Here is a 12,776-nt window from a genome sequence, read left to right on the forward strand (position 1 = left end):
CTCCGACTCGGTAACAACCTAGAACAAACTGAGAGAAGAGAAATGACAAAGAAGAATTTAAAAATTCAGGGGGCAAAGCAGAATTGTCCTGAATTCAAGGTCCAGATTAATACTCTATTAAAAAAGTCATTTCATCAGTTCCCTGCTCTTGAAATAACAAAGGAGGGGCGTCCAGGGAAGACTTCCCCGTTCACTGTCCCCTCAGCTCCAACATGGCACCCAGCGTGTAAGCGGAGCCATCCCTCCACTTATGGTGGGACGGCTAGCACCATGTCCACAGGGTCATGGTTTTCCCAGAGGCCCTCGGGGTAAGGGCTTGGGGCCAGAAGAGCTTTCGGGGATGGTGCTTGGTAGTTGTGACAGGCTACACACCCTTACAGGAAGGTGAGGCTGTTTCTCGCTGTCCTCTTTGCTTTCTGGGTACGTGGACTGATTTCCTCCACTGTGCACTCAGGCCATGAGGGAGCCTCAACACAGGATCCAGTGACAGGGCAAACTGCCATGGGACCAACCCCCTAAGCCTGCGCGTTTCAGAACAAAGCTCCCCTCCCTTGTGAGCTGGCTGGCATAATCGCCTGCAGTGTTGACTGTGAGCATTATCAGCTCTCTCCTTTTGCCTTGGCCATTTCCACAGGCTGGAGAAGATCCCCACCAACCTCAGCCACACAGCTCAAGAGCTCCCTCTTTCTGTACTCCTCAGACCTTCCTGGACCTGGAGCTGTGGCTATCTTACACACACACACACACACACACACACCCTATGCTGCAGGCTGAAGCAACAAAACCACAGCCAACTTCCCGATGAACTAAAGCACAGCCAACTTCCTGACGAATACAGGAGGCTTGGTTTTCCCCACCGCTCCAGGGGAGATGGCAGCCTCTGTTTTGTTTTCTGTGGTTGCTGTTTCCTTTGTTTGCTTCTGTGGTGCTGAGAGCCAAGCCCAGAGCCTGTGTACACTAAAAAGTGCACCGTCATGGAGCTTCGTCCGCAGCCTTGTTCTTTGGCACGTTTACTCTGGGGTGAGGGGCGCACACCCACCCAACGAGTGGAGGTCGGGGGACAGCCTTTCGGGTCTCTGCTTCCCGGGAGTCCTGGGGATCAGCTCAGACCATTAGCCCACCAGCCAGCCACCAGCCCTTCAGTTTTGTTTTCTTTCTTTGCTTGTTGGGGGGGGGTGTTGTCAATCGCAGAGTCTTCCCACTCCCCAGAGCTGGAATTTCAGGCATCACCACCCTCATCCTGAACCTGTTCTCACCCAGCTCCGCCTTCCCTTTGTGTGGTCTGGAGGAAAGCGCCAGCAGTGTGGAGACATGGCGACTCCCCAGGCCCTGTCCTTCCACCGCTGGTCTCTGCTGAGGGCCACGGCGGATGGACAGAGGGGACACAGCAGTTCCCCTCTCTCCGCCAGCCTGCAGTGCCTCATTGTTATAAACAGCCAAAAGGTAGAAGGAAACCCAAGTGAGGAAAAGGCTCAGGGAACAAAATCACAGCACAGGGCGGGAGGGGTCAGGCGCTGCTGCCAATCTGTCACTCTGTTCTCTGGAGACTCCAGACGCCTTTGTGTGACCAGCTTTACTCTCACATTCCTGTAAAGCACCTGGCCCAATCTGTGGCTCGCACGGCCAGCCCCGCCTTCGCTTTTCTTGCCTTCCTCCGGGTGCTCTGATGTGGGCTTAAATCGACACTGCCCAGCGGGCAGTTCCAGGAAGCCTCTGCTGGTGACCATCCACACAGGCCCTGGGCCACAACAGCGCCATGAGGCTTCTGCTCTCCGCCTTCCTCCTCCTGCTGCCAGGGATGCTCCCGCCCGCGGCCACCCGCAGCCCAGGTAACTGACAGGAAGTCATGCTCTCTCCTCTCTCCCTCCCATCCGTCTTTCCCCTTCGGACAGGTCTTGATACACGGCCCAGGCTGGCCGGAAACTTGCCCTCTTCCTCCTTCAGCCTCCTGAGTACCAGCGTTATAGCATGAGCACTCGTGGCTCAAGATTCATGTTCACCTCACCTGAGCGTGCGCGCACCACAGATCAATTTGATGTTAAGTGGGGAGTGGGGTAGAAACTGTGGCAAACCCAAGGAAAATGCACTAAAATGTTCTTTCAACCGCAGTGAACTGGGGCGATGAAGTTAGTCTTTCTCAGACAGTACCCTCTTCACAAAAGGAAGGCCCTGCTTCTCCCACACCAGCCTGTGAGCTGTAGGACACGCTGCCCAGGCGTCTGGCCTGGAGCTGGTGTGGGAGCAGCAGCCAAGACCCGCGCTCTCCCCCCCAACCTCTAGGGAAGTCACACGCCTCAGGGCTCAGCTGCGGCCGGGGTGAGGAGCAAAGAAACCAGGAGCCTGTTTTTGTTGTTTTGTTTTTTCGGGGTGTGTCAGGTTAGCCACTGCTGACACAAAGTAGGCTGGGCCGCTCGGACTCGGGCCCACCGCAGGCCGGGCCTCACGGACTCTGGTCATGCCCGGCTCTGCTGTCTGTGGAAGCGGACTTGGCAGAGCTTCTGTTCCAGCTGTCACCACAGCCAGTGAGGCCCAGCCCTTCACAAAACAACCACAGAGGCAAGACCCTCTCCACCCAGGCCCCTCTCTTCCTGAGAACAGCGCCCCCAGCCCTGGGGTGCACACTCAGCATCCCTGCCAGGTCCAGCTTCTCTCTGCTAGAGAGAGTTCTTTGGGGGCGGCTGCGCTCCACAGCCGAGGGCCCAGGGCACCACTCCGGAGGGACGCCGCCCCACCACCGCAGAGGACAGGCTGGAGCTCCAGCCCAACCCGCCTTTCCAGTCCTCCTCCACTCACAGACACCCGCGGCCCACTGGCCTGCCGGTGGCCAGCACTGCTTTCAAAGCAACTCTACTCACGCCAAAGCTCTCACCCTCCCACTCCTCCCGATTCCTCCCACAGCAGACAGCGCTCGGCTCGCTGGCTACGCTCGGCTCAAACAGGAGTCTCTGCACCACAGGAGTCTCTGCACCGTCCCGTCCTGCCGCCTCCCCCCCGGGAGGCGCACCTCCCCTCCTGCCCCGCCATGGGAAGGCGTGCCTCCCCTCCTGCCCCCCCTGGGGAGGCACACCTCCCCTCCTGCCCCCGCCATGGGAAGGCGTGCCTCCCCTTCTGCCGTGCAGCTGAGTCCTTAGCCCCACACCACCCAGCACAGCTCAGTAAATATTAGCCTCCGCTCAGCTTTCTATGCTCAATGAGGCACTCCCGGGAGCCTACCCCAGCTCTGGGGACAGTGTTTTCTTAGTGTTGCTATCGTGTGCATGTGCGTGTGACTCCGGATTAAGCGTGCTAAGCAAGCTCTGTGTCCCTGAGCTACAGCTCTGCCCCCATTTCATTTCACTTCATTTCATGGCTGTTAGTGTTTTGGTTTTTGTTTTGTGTTTTCAAAACAGGATTTCTGCAGGTAGCCCTGGCTGTCCTGGAACTCGCTCTGTAGACCAGGCTGGCCTGGAACTCACAGAGATGCACCTGCCGCTGCCCCTTGAGCGCTGGGATCACGGGTGTGTGTCACCACCACCCACCTGCCCCTCTTTTTGTTTGGCCTTTCTTAGTTTCCCAGCCACCTGTAACTTGTGAGCGCCTTGCCCTAGCCTCCCAAACAGCGGGATAACAGCACCAAACTTACTCCTGAAGTTTGGTGCTAAGCAATTCTTTGCTGGGTAGGCCTCTATCCACAGATCACCAATAGCAGAATCCTCCAGGTAAGAAAGCTGAGAAAAAGCCAGGTGGTGGGGACACACGCCTTTCAGAAAGCACTTTGGAGGCACATGCAAGTGGCTCTTTGTGAGCCAAGGCCAGCCTGATCTGCAGAGCGAGTTCCAGGACAGCCAGGGCTACACAGAGACACCCTGTTGGGGGGGGACAAAAAAACCAAACATACCCGTCACTCATTGGTCGACGTTCCCCAGGGGACGACTCCTAGTTGGTAGATGTGCAGGGACCTTTACGGCCCGGCTGCACCCTTGAAATCAAGGCCTTGTTGCCTCTGCACTAGCCTCGCACGTACCTCCCCTGAGCCTCTAGGTGGCGCTGTCACAAGCCACGTGGGCGGGCCAGAGCCTCTCCCAGCCGCCAGGCTACTCCACCTCCATCTGAACTGCGCAGCAGCCAGAGGATACGACCTTCACTGAAACCAAAGCAATTCCCAAAATAAAACTTATCTTACGAGCCAGAGTGCCCTGGCGCAGAGGCTAGGAGCCCCGGCTGCTTTTCCAAAAGACTTCGGTTTGATTCCGAGGCTCACGGTCTGCAGGCCACTTCCGAGAGACCTGACGCCCTTTGGTGGCCTGCGTGGGCACTGCGTGCATGTGGGCACTGACACCGGTGCAAGGCGAACACCCAAGCGCACATTCTTCATGGGGTCTAAACTCACGTGCAAGGCGAACACCCAAGCGCACATTCTTCATGGGGTCTAAACTCAGCTTTCCAAAGGGGAAGGACAACGGCCTGAGGGCCTGAGGGAGTGCCGGGGACAAACGGCTCACAGCAGCGGCGCATTCCCGCGGCCGCCGCCGGCTAACTGTCACCTCATTTCGTCCCCATGAAAACCAGGCGTAATGGGGCTGGAGAGGCGGCTGACAGGCAAGGCGCCGGCTGCTGTTGCGGAGGATTGGGGTTCCGTTCCCAGCAGCCACGCTGGGCAGCTCACGGTCGCCTCCGGCTCCGCAGACGCCTGCACACACCGGTACACACACACACACACACACACACACACACTCAGGAGCACACACGCGAACAAGAGAGATGGTTTTTAAGGCTTGTTACGCACACAGCGTTGTGTCTGCGTGTGTGCCTGCGCGCCGGCAGAGGGCGCCAGATCTCACTAGAGAAGGCCGTGAGCGGCCACGTGCGTTCTGGGAACTGAACTCAGGGCCTGGAATTGCAGCCAGGGCTCTTCTTAACCTAATGTATTTTGTTATCTTTAACTTTTAACCTCTCATGCCTTCAAAATGTTATGAAAGCGTTTCAATACACCTTTCACATATTTTTTTCAAATAACTTTTTAAGTTCTCATTTATCTGTTTATTTACTGGGAGTCCATGGTGCATGGAGTGTGTAAGTCGGAGGCCAGCTTTCAGGAGCTGGTTCTTGCCTTCCATCATGTGGGTCTTGGAGCTGAACTCAGGTCGTCAGCCTGGCCAGTCTAACCATTTCACAATCTCATTGCCCTCCTTAAACATTATACCAGAACGCCATGATCAAAACTGCGATCTTTTTAATTATTAAAAAAATAATTGCTGGGCTGGAGAGATGGCTCAGAGGTTAGGAGCACTGGCTGCTCTTCCAAAGGTCCTGAGTTCAATCCCCAGCAACCACATGGTGGCTCACAGCCATCTATAATGAGATCTAGTGCCCTCTTCTGCTGTGCAGACACACAGTCAGAATATTGTTAAATAACAAATTAATAAATCTTAAAAAGAAAAAAAAAAAAGAATTCACAGGTGGAGGTGGCGCACGCCTGTGATCCCAGCACTCAGGAGGCTGAGGCAGGAGGATCTCTGAGTTTGAGACCAGCCTGGTCTACAAAGCAAGTCCAGGACAGCCAGGGCTACACAGAGAAACCCTGTCTCGAAAAACAAAAACAAGCAAACAGACAAGCAAAAAACAGAGTCACAGATATTCATACTCATAAAATAAAAATAAAACTTTAAAAACAGGAGTGGCTGCTGCTTTTCCGGAGGACCTGGGCCCAAATCCCAGCGCCCGCTTGCCAATGTCTGTAGCTCTAGTTCCGGAGGTCTGACCCCTCTGGCCTCCTCAGCAGACACACCAGTGGGGCACAGCTGAGCCTGCTGTGAAACACCCACACTCAACCGGAAGAGCCAGGACACCGTTGTGAATATTCCCTAACTGAGTTCAGGGCCGTCCTGAACTACATGAGACCATGCCTCAGAGCAACACAGGGGTTGGCGATGGTGACAGAAAAGTTTGCTGTCTTTTCCAATTCTTCTCCGATACCATTGCCATTTTACACATCTAAATGTAATCATTTAGAATTTTATATTTAGGGATCCAACTAAATCATCTACAAGATTTCTCTGGTTTTAATATTTATAACTTTTTGCTGAAATGAGGCGTGAAGGCCACACAAGGAGAAAAGTCTAGAAAAATTTAGAAGGCAAGAGCTGCCCCGTCTAAATTATGAAGGCAAGAGCTGCGCCGTCTAAATTATTTTAATAGTGCTCAGAACAACACTTGAGAACACGGGAACAGCCTGGGAAATGGTGCGACGCGTCCGTCTGTGTGGCAGAAAGGGCCCAGTCTGGGAAGCTGGCGGCCTGAGTTAAAGCAGTCTCTGCAGACCGCAACCCCCTACCAGACAAACACCAATGCCATCCTGTGCCCATCCTGTGCCCATCCTGTGCCCATCCTGTGCCGGGGCGCCGAACTCCTCAGCACTGAGCCCCTGAGGCTGCCAATGGGAAAGGTATGTTCACACTCACCAGGAGGGTCAGGACAAAATGCCGCAGACGGGGCTCTGGGGGGGATTCTTGGGGGGGGCTCACACAGGGGGGCTCTCACGGGAGGCTCTCGAGGGAGGGGCTCTCACAGAGGGGGGCTCTCACGGGGGGGGGGGTGGCTCTCGGGACAAAGTTGGTTCTTCTCGCACTTCTGGAGGCAGGAAATCCAAGGCGGAGGAGGCCAAAGGTCCGGGCCGCTGCTGAGGCCTCTCTCTGGCTGCTGAGCGGCTGCCGTCTTAGCTAGGATCCACAGTGCAGCACTATAGACTGGGTGACTTAGAAACAGCAAAAGCTGACACCCAAAGGAGGGCTGCTGAGATGGTGACCCAATTCAAGAGTCGCCGTCCTGGGGCTGGACAGATGGCTCAGTGGTTAAGAGCACCGTCTGCTCTTCCAAAAGACCCAGGTTCAGTTCCCAGCACCCACATGGCAGCTCACAACTGTTTGTAATGCCGATTCCAAGGGATCTGACACCTTCACACTAATGCACATAAAATAAAAATTGAATAAATTTAAAAAGAAGAGTCACCTTCCAGTGTGCAGACAATTGTCACACAGTGGAGATTAAGAGTTGCCAAGGGTCCCTTCTTCCCAGGAGGACACCAACCCCATTCATGGGCGGTCCTTCATGGCCTAACCACCCACAGCGCCACTCCCCAACAAAATCACATTAGGAATTAGGAATCCCCACAGGCATGCAGAGCCAGAGGCCCTGGGGAGCCAGGCCCCCTGGAGCTGGAGTCACAGAGTTCTGAAGTGCTCTGAACCCAGGTCCTCGGCAAGAGCAGCGGTTCTCCCCTGACCCCTGACCCCTCAGCACCAACCCAAGAGGACCTGTTCTGTCTGTGCCTTTTAGTATCATCAGTCACGATTGGGGACGCACCCTTAAGATCCTTTACTGCAGTTGTGCAAATCTCATTTTCTCCTACAAGTGGATTAAAGACTATCATAAACACCTTATTTTAGCTTAATTACGGTTTCAGAACGCTGTCTGCAATAACTCATTCTAAGGTGGCAGATGGCAGATATTCAGTGAACTGGGGAGGGCACAGTTCAGTCCATAACGGATTTCAAGTCACCAATCATACAGGAATAATTCAAGCACAGAACTCACCTGTAATCCCTGCGATTGGGAGTCGGAGTTAGAGAGGCTGCTAATGTCCAAGGGCAGCCGGGACCACACAGCAAGACACTTTCCCCGCCAAAACAGCAACAAAAATGGAAGCTTGAGGATCAGGAGTTCAAAGCCAATCCCAGCTAAAATACAGAGACCCTGTCTCAAAAAAAGAATAGTTTAAGCCAGGCAGTGATGGTACAAACCTTTAATCCCAGCACTCAGAGGCAGAGGCATCTGAGTTGGAGGCCAGCCTGGTCTACAGAGTGAGTTCCACTACAGCCAGGGCCACACACAGAGACTCTGTCTCAAAAAAAAAGTTCCTTTAAACAAAATAAGAAACATGTAAAGGCATGTTTGATTGACAGTGTTCACGGTTCTCTGGATAAAGTCCAGAATGCCAGACAAGCACATACGACTAACTACATCTCCAATCTGTCATCATCATTGACTTTAACAGGAAATAGCACCAAAAAATCAGAGCAGGTATCTTGTGGGCCCAGTTCTAGACTGACATTCTCAAATCTGTAAGCCTTCATCTTTTCATAATTTGTCCTGGTTGTTTGTTTGTTTGTTGACCCAAACTAGAGTCCTCTGAAAAGAAGGAGCCTCCCTTGAGAAAATACCTCCTTAGGACTGGCCTGTTTCTTGACTGATGACCAACAGAGAGGGCCCAGCTCACTCCAGGCAGGGAGACCCTGGGCGGGCCGTCCTGAGGTGTGTGAGGAAGCAGACTGGGTGAGCCAGTGAGCAGCGCTCCTCCGTGGCTTCTGCCTCAGTTTCTGTCTCCAGGTCTAACCTTGAGTTCCTGCCCTGACGTCCCTCAGGAAGTTTTGGACTGTGACTGGAGAGCTGAAATAAGTCCTTTCTTTCTAGAGTTGCTTTTGGTCATGGGGCTTTATCGCAGCAATAGAAACCCTAAGAGAAATTCTGTGTTATATCTGATTTTTTTGTGGTGGGCACACATGTCACACACAGGGATGTGTGAAAGTCGGAGGACAAGCTTCAGGGGGTCAACATTCTGTCTCTGCCATAGGAGTGCCAAGGGCAGGACTGGGTTGTCACGCCTTTCCCTGCTAAGCCGCGTCACCAGCCTTTAAACCTTCATCTTTTGTTGTTATAAAGATATTTCAGAGGTGAGCGTGGCCCTATACATGGAGAGGCCCAGCCACCCAGGAAGCAGATTCGGGAGGCTCACTTAGGCTGAGAGTTAGCTGTAAGTCCGGGCTGACTAGCAAGGCCTTACCTCAACTAGACAGGGTAGAATCGACAACCGAGGTGTGCCCGCAACGAGTCCGTCCCCGAGGGACAAACGCAAATGCCACACGGAGACCCTGGTTTGCAGTGTGTGCTGCTGTGCTCACCTGAATTCTCCGTGCTTTGCCCCGGGAAACCGCAGTCTCGGGAACTGCGTCAGCCTCTCAAGCTCAGAGGCCACTTTCTTCACCTCCCAGCTAAGCCTTTCAGGAGACTTGACTTGTTCTTTTAAGATGTATTGACTTTGCTTCGGATGTGAGTGCCTTGGGGATGAGAGCCTGCCCGGCGGTTGCTGCTGCAGGGGCAGCGCGTGCTCTCAACCACCGGGCAGGCTCTCCAGCCTTGCGGCTAGATCTTGAGCCTCGGTTCTTTATCCATCTACAATCGTCCTCTTTTGGCGCACCCTAGAGCCCAGCAGTGGGCAGGGAGACCGACAGACAGAGACACACAGGCACAGACCGTGCTGTCCGGGACTTTCCAAGCCTCTGGCAGTAACCACAGATGTGTTTCCGTCCAACAGGGGTCGCCAGAAGCCATGGGAGCCAACCCCAGGCTCCTGGGAGGTGGCTCTGGGAAGGTGGCCAGGAGTGTGAATGCAGAGGTCGGTATTCAGCCTTGCCCAGGGCTGGCGCCACCGTGGCCCTCTCCCTCCATCTCCCTCCAGCCCTCTCAGACCAGGACAGATGTTATCTGAGATAACCTCAGCACACCACCAGAGGCTGCACCAGTGCCTGCTTTCTCTGGGCCTCACGCCGGAGCTGGACGCCTACCAGGAGCTACCTGCACAGAGCTAGCCCAGCCACAAGCTGCACCCCAAATTCTCAGCACTGCCTTCTCAGAGGCTTTTTACTTTTTCCTGACCCCCACCCACATGTCTCAGACCAGGTCTTAGCCTGATGCTCCTTATAGAACTAAAAGTGGAAGGAATGCGGCTCTGAAAAGATGCCCCAGCCTTGTCTTTGCATTCTTCAGTGTCCACAGTGAGACTGAATGCCCCCTAAACATGTCAGCAACTCCCTGCCCACAGAGCCCACCAAAAAGGGTTTAGAAATCCCGGGTTCACACAGCTTGAGGTCTCCATTCCTCTCTGTTGACCTTCCCCACCCCCACCCCCACCCACGCCCGTGTAGAGAGGCCCAGAGGGCCCAGAGGCCTGCCTGAGTCCCCACTCTCAACCATACCAACCCTCCTAAACAGCAGCCTGTCGTTATAGATTGGCTCCTGAAAGCCCCGAAGAGAAAACCCAGAGCCGTGCTGGGGCCGCCGAGGAAGCAGTGTCCCTGTGACCACGCCAAGGGCAGCGAGAGAACGAGCAGTAAGTTTCAAGGGTGGCCTTCCCTAACCACACTCCGTCCTGTGGAGTCACTAGGGGTGGAGGCAAGGCCAAGGAGACCAAAGCAAGCACGTGCGTCAACTAGCCCCTTCCTACTCAGTGCCGACTTGTAGGAAAACCAAAAGGGCAAAACCGTCAGGATAGGCTGATTCTGGAACTAAAAAGGTTTAATCAAATTCTTAGTCTAGAACAGCAGCAGTTATCAAAGTAAAAGGAGGTAAGGCAGCTGTGACCTCTCATTAATTTCCGACGGTGACAGCAGCGTCCGTGTGGAACAGGATTTTGGCTCTTCCTGCATCTGGCAGCTGGTTTTCTGTTTGTTTTCACTGTGTGTGGGCATTTTGCCTGCATCTGCTTAAGTGCACTATTACGTCCTTCAAAGGCCCAGAGAGGGAATCCGACCCTCCGGGACAGGGGCCACACACGGCTTTGAACCGCCGTGCGCTGAGCCTGGAGCCTGCAAAGGGGCAAGTCTGGCCTCAGTCAGGGGCCAGAAAGATGGCGCGGAAGGTAACTGTCTGCAGCCAAACACGGTGGCCCGGGCTCAGCCTCTGGGCCCCGCACGACAGCAGACAGACCCTGAAAGCTGCCCTCCGACTCCCACATCTCTACGACTGCACGAGTGCAACCCACTAAACTGAAATATAAGGAGACACTTGGGGTGTGTGTGTGTGTGTGTGTGTGTGTACACGGCACCAGCACAGGTGTAGAGGGCAGAGAGTGGGGATCTCTTCTTCCGCCTTGTCAGTCTCTGGGACTGAACTCAGGTCACAAGTTTTGGCAAGTGCCTTCACCTGAAGAACCATCTCTTCCTCCCTTGTTTGCCTTTTTGATTCTTTTCAGTTTGTTTTTCAAGACAGGGTCTCACTATGTAGCCCTGGACTCACTTTGTAGCCCAGGCTGGCCTCGAACTCAGCGCTCCGCCCCTCCTGGCTAGTTTGGCTTTTTGAAATGGATTTTCATCCTCGCCTGAGCCTGGTGATGTCATGCTGACAGAGAGCACATTGCTCCTGCCTGAGTGCTGGCTGGCGCTGCAGGCGTGCGCACCACAGCCAGTGCCCCTCATTGGCTTAAAGAGCTGGAGGATCAGCTCAACCGGTAGAAGCCTCTTTCAGAGGACCAGACTGGCCAGTCGATGCTGGCACTCACCTTTAATCCCGGAACCCGGGAGGCAGAGGCAAAGGATTTCTGAGTTCGAGGCCACCTGCTGACAGAGTTCCAGGATAGCTGGGCTACACAGAGAAACCCTGTTTCAAAATAAGATAAAATCAGAGGACGGGAGTTTGGTTTGCAGCACACAGATCGAGTGTCTCCCAACCACCTCTGACTCCAGCTCCAGGGGATCTGAGATTCTCTTCTGACCTCCTCAGGCACTCACACATACACTCACACACACAAATAAAGAATTTTTAAGTTTTTAATGATAGCACCCTTTTCTCTGTGCCCTAGGACACCAAAAGCACCGCAGGAAGCCACAAAGGCCCTCCAGAACCTGCCAGCAGTTTCTCAAACGATGTCAGCTAGCAAGTTTTGCCCTGCCCTTATAGCTCTGAGAGGCTGAGTCCCAGCTAAACGCTCCCAGTGAGAAGATGATCAAGCCTAGAGCCTTCTTACCCTCTGCGCCCCGTCCTCACCAGCAGCCTCCCAGTGCTCTCGGAAGGCTGTGCTCATGCCGAGCTCGCCACTGTGCCTGCACTTCCATCTTCCCCTCATTCTTTCCTTACGCCTCTGCTTCACCCCAAAAGAATCTAGGAACCTCCGCTTCCTGCCGCTCTCAGTTGACCATAAGTATGGCCTGCCACGAGCAAAGAAAATAAATATATGAATATACATGGAGAGTGTTGGTTATTTCAATCAAATGGGTCAACTGATATGTCCCCTTCTGCCCTGTCCATCTGAAACCCATCTCAGAGGCTACACATCCTTGTCTCTCCTTGACCCTTATTCTGTGTTGCCTGATTCTTATTCTTTCACTTATTCAGAGGGGCAAGGTCTGGACAGACCTAGCAGCCATGTAAGGCCCTGGATCAGACACTGCCTGGTTAAAAACAATAAAGGTTTAAGAACTGTGGTTTCTCAGCCTCTAGTCAGCCTCCCATGTTTACGACACCTATCCTCACCATCGTCATCACCATCGTCATCACCATAGTCACCATCCTCACCATCATCACCATCGTCATCATCCTCACCATCATCACCACCACCATCGTCCTCACCATCATCACCGTCATTATCATCGTCACCACCATCACTGCATTCTGTGGGCTTCTTATGTAGTTCAGAGAAATGCAGAAAGTAGTCTAGAGAGACGCTATGGAGGATCTCAGCTGACCTCCAAAGAGGTTTTGAGCCTATAGAAATAGGATGATGTCAGTTTTTGTTTTTTTTTCTTTTTAGCATGGCCATAGCTGATCGGACAATTCAGCCGGGTGTAAGAATGAGCGAAGAGGAAAGCATTACTGAAAGTGTAGGTCCTCAGGCACTCCTCTGTAGCAGTAGAGGGGGACTAGCAAACTACGGTGCACACACCTGTGGGCACAGAACGTGGGAAATGGAGACAGGGGATTGGAAGAGCGACACCAGCCTGGGCTACATCAGAGTCCCATCTCTGGGG

The 12,776-nt window shown here is 53.8% G+C and overlaps 1 protein-coding gene across 1 annotated transcript; it reads left to right on the forward strand.

Annotated features, from left to right (window-relative positions):
• The first annotated feature begins 1,599 nt into the window (after positions 1-1,599).
• Cxcl17 (C-X-C motif chemokine ligand 17) lies at positions 1,600-12,241 on the forward strand. The gene is made up of 4 exons (XM_021661156.2): positions 1,600-1,829; positions 9,350-9,430; positions 10,043-10,144; positions 11,612-12,241. Exons 1-4 carry the CDS (start codon positions 1,757-1,759, stop codon positions 11,707-11,709), a joined length of 354 nt encoding a protein of 117 aa, XP_021516831.1. The 5' UTR covers positions 1,600-1,756; the 3' UTR covers positions 11,710-12,241.
• The last annotated feature ends 535 nt before the right edge of the window (positions 12,242-12,776 follow it).

This window comes from Meriones unguiculatus, chromosome 14 (assembly GCF_030254825.1).
Source record: "Meriones unguiculatus strain TT.TT164.6M chromosome 14, Bangor_MerUng_6.1, whole genome shotgun sequence".
NCBI classification, from domain to species: Eukaryota; Metazoa; Chordata; class Mammalia; order Rodentia; family Muridae; genus Meriones; species Meriones unguiculatus.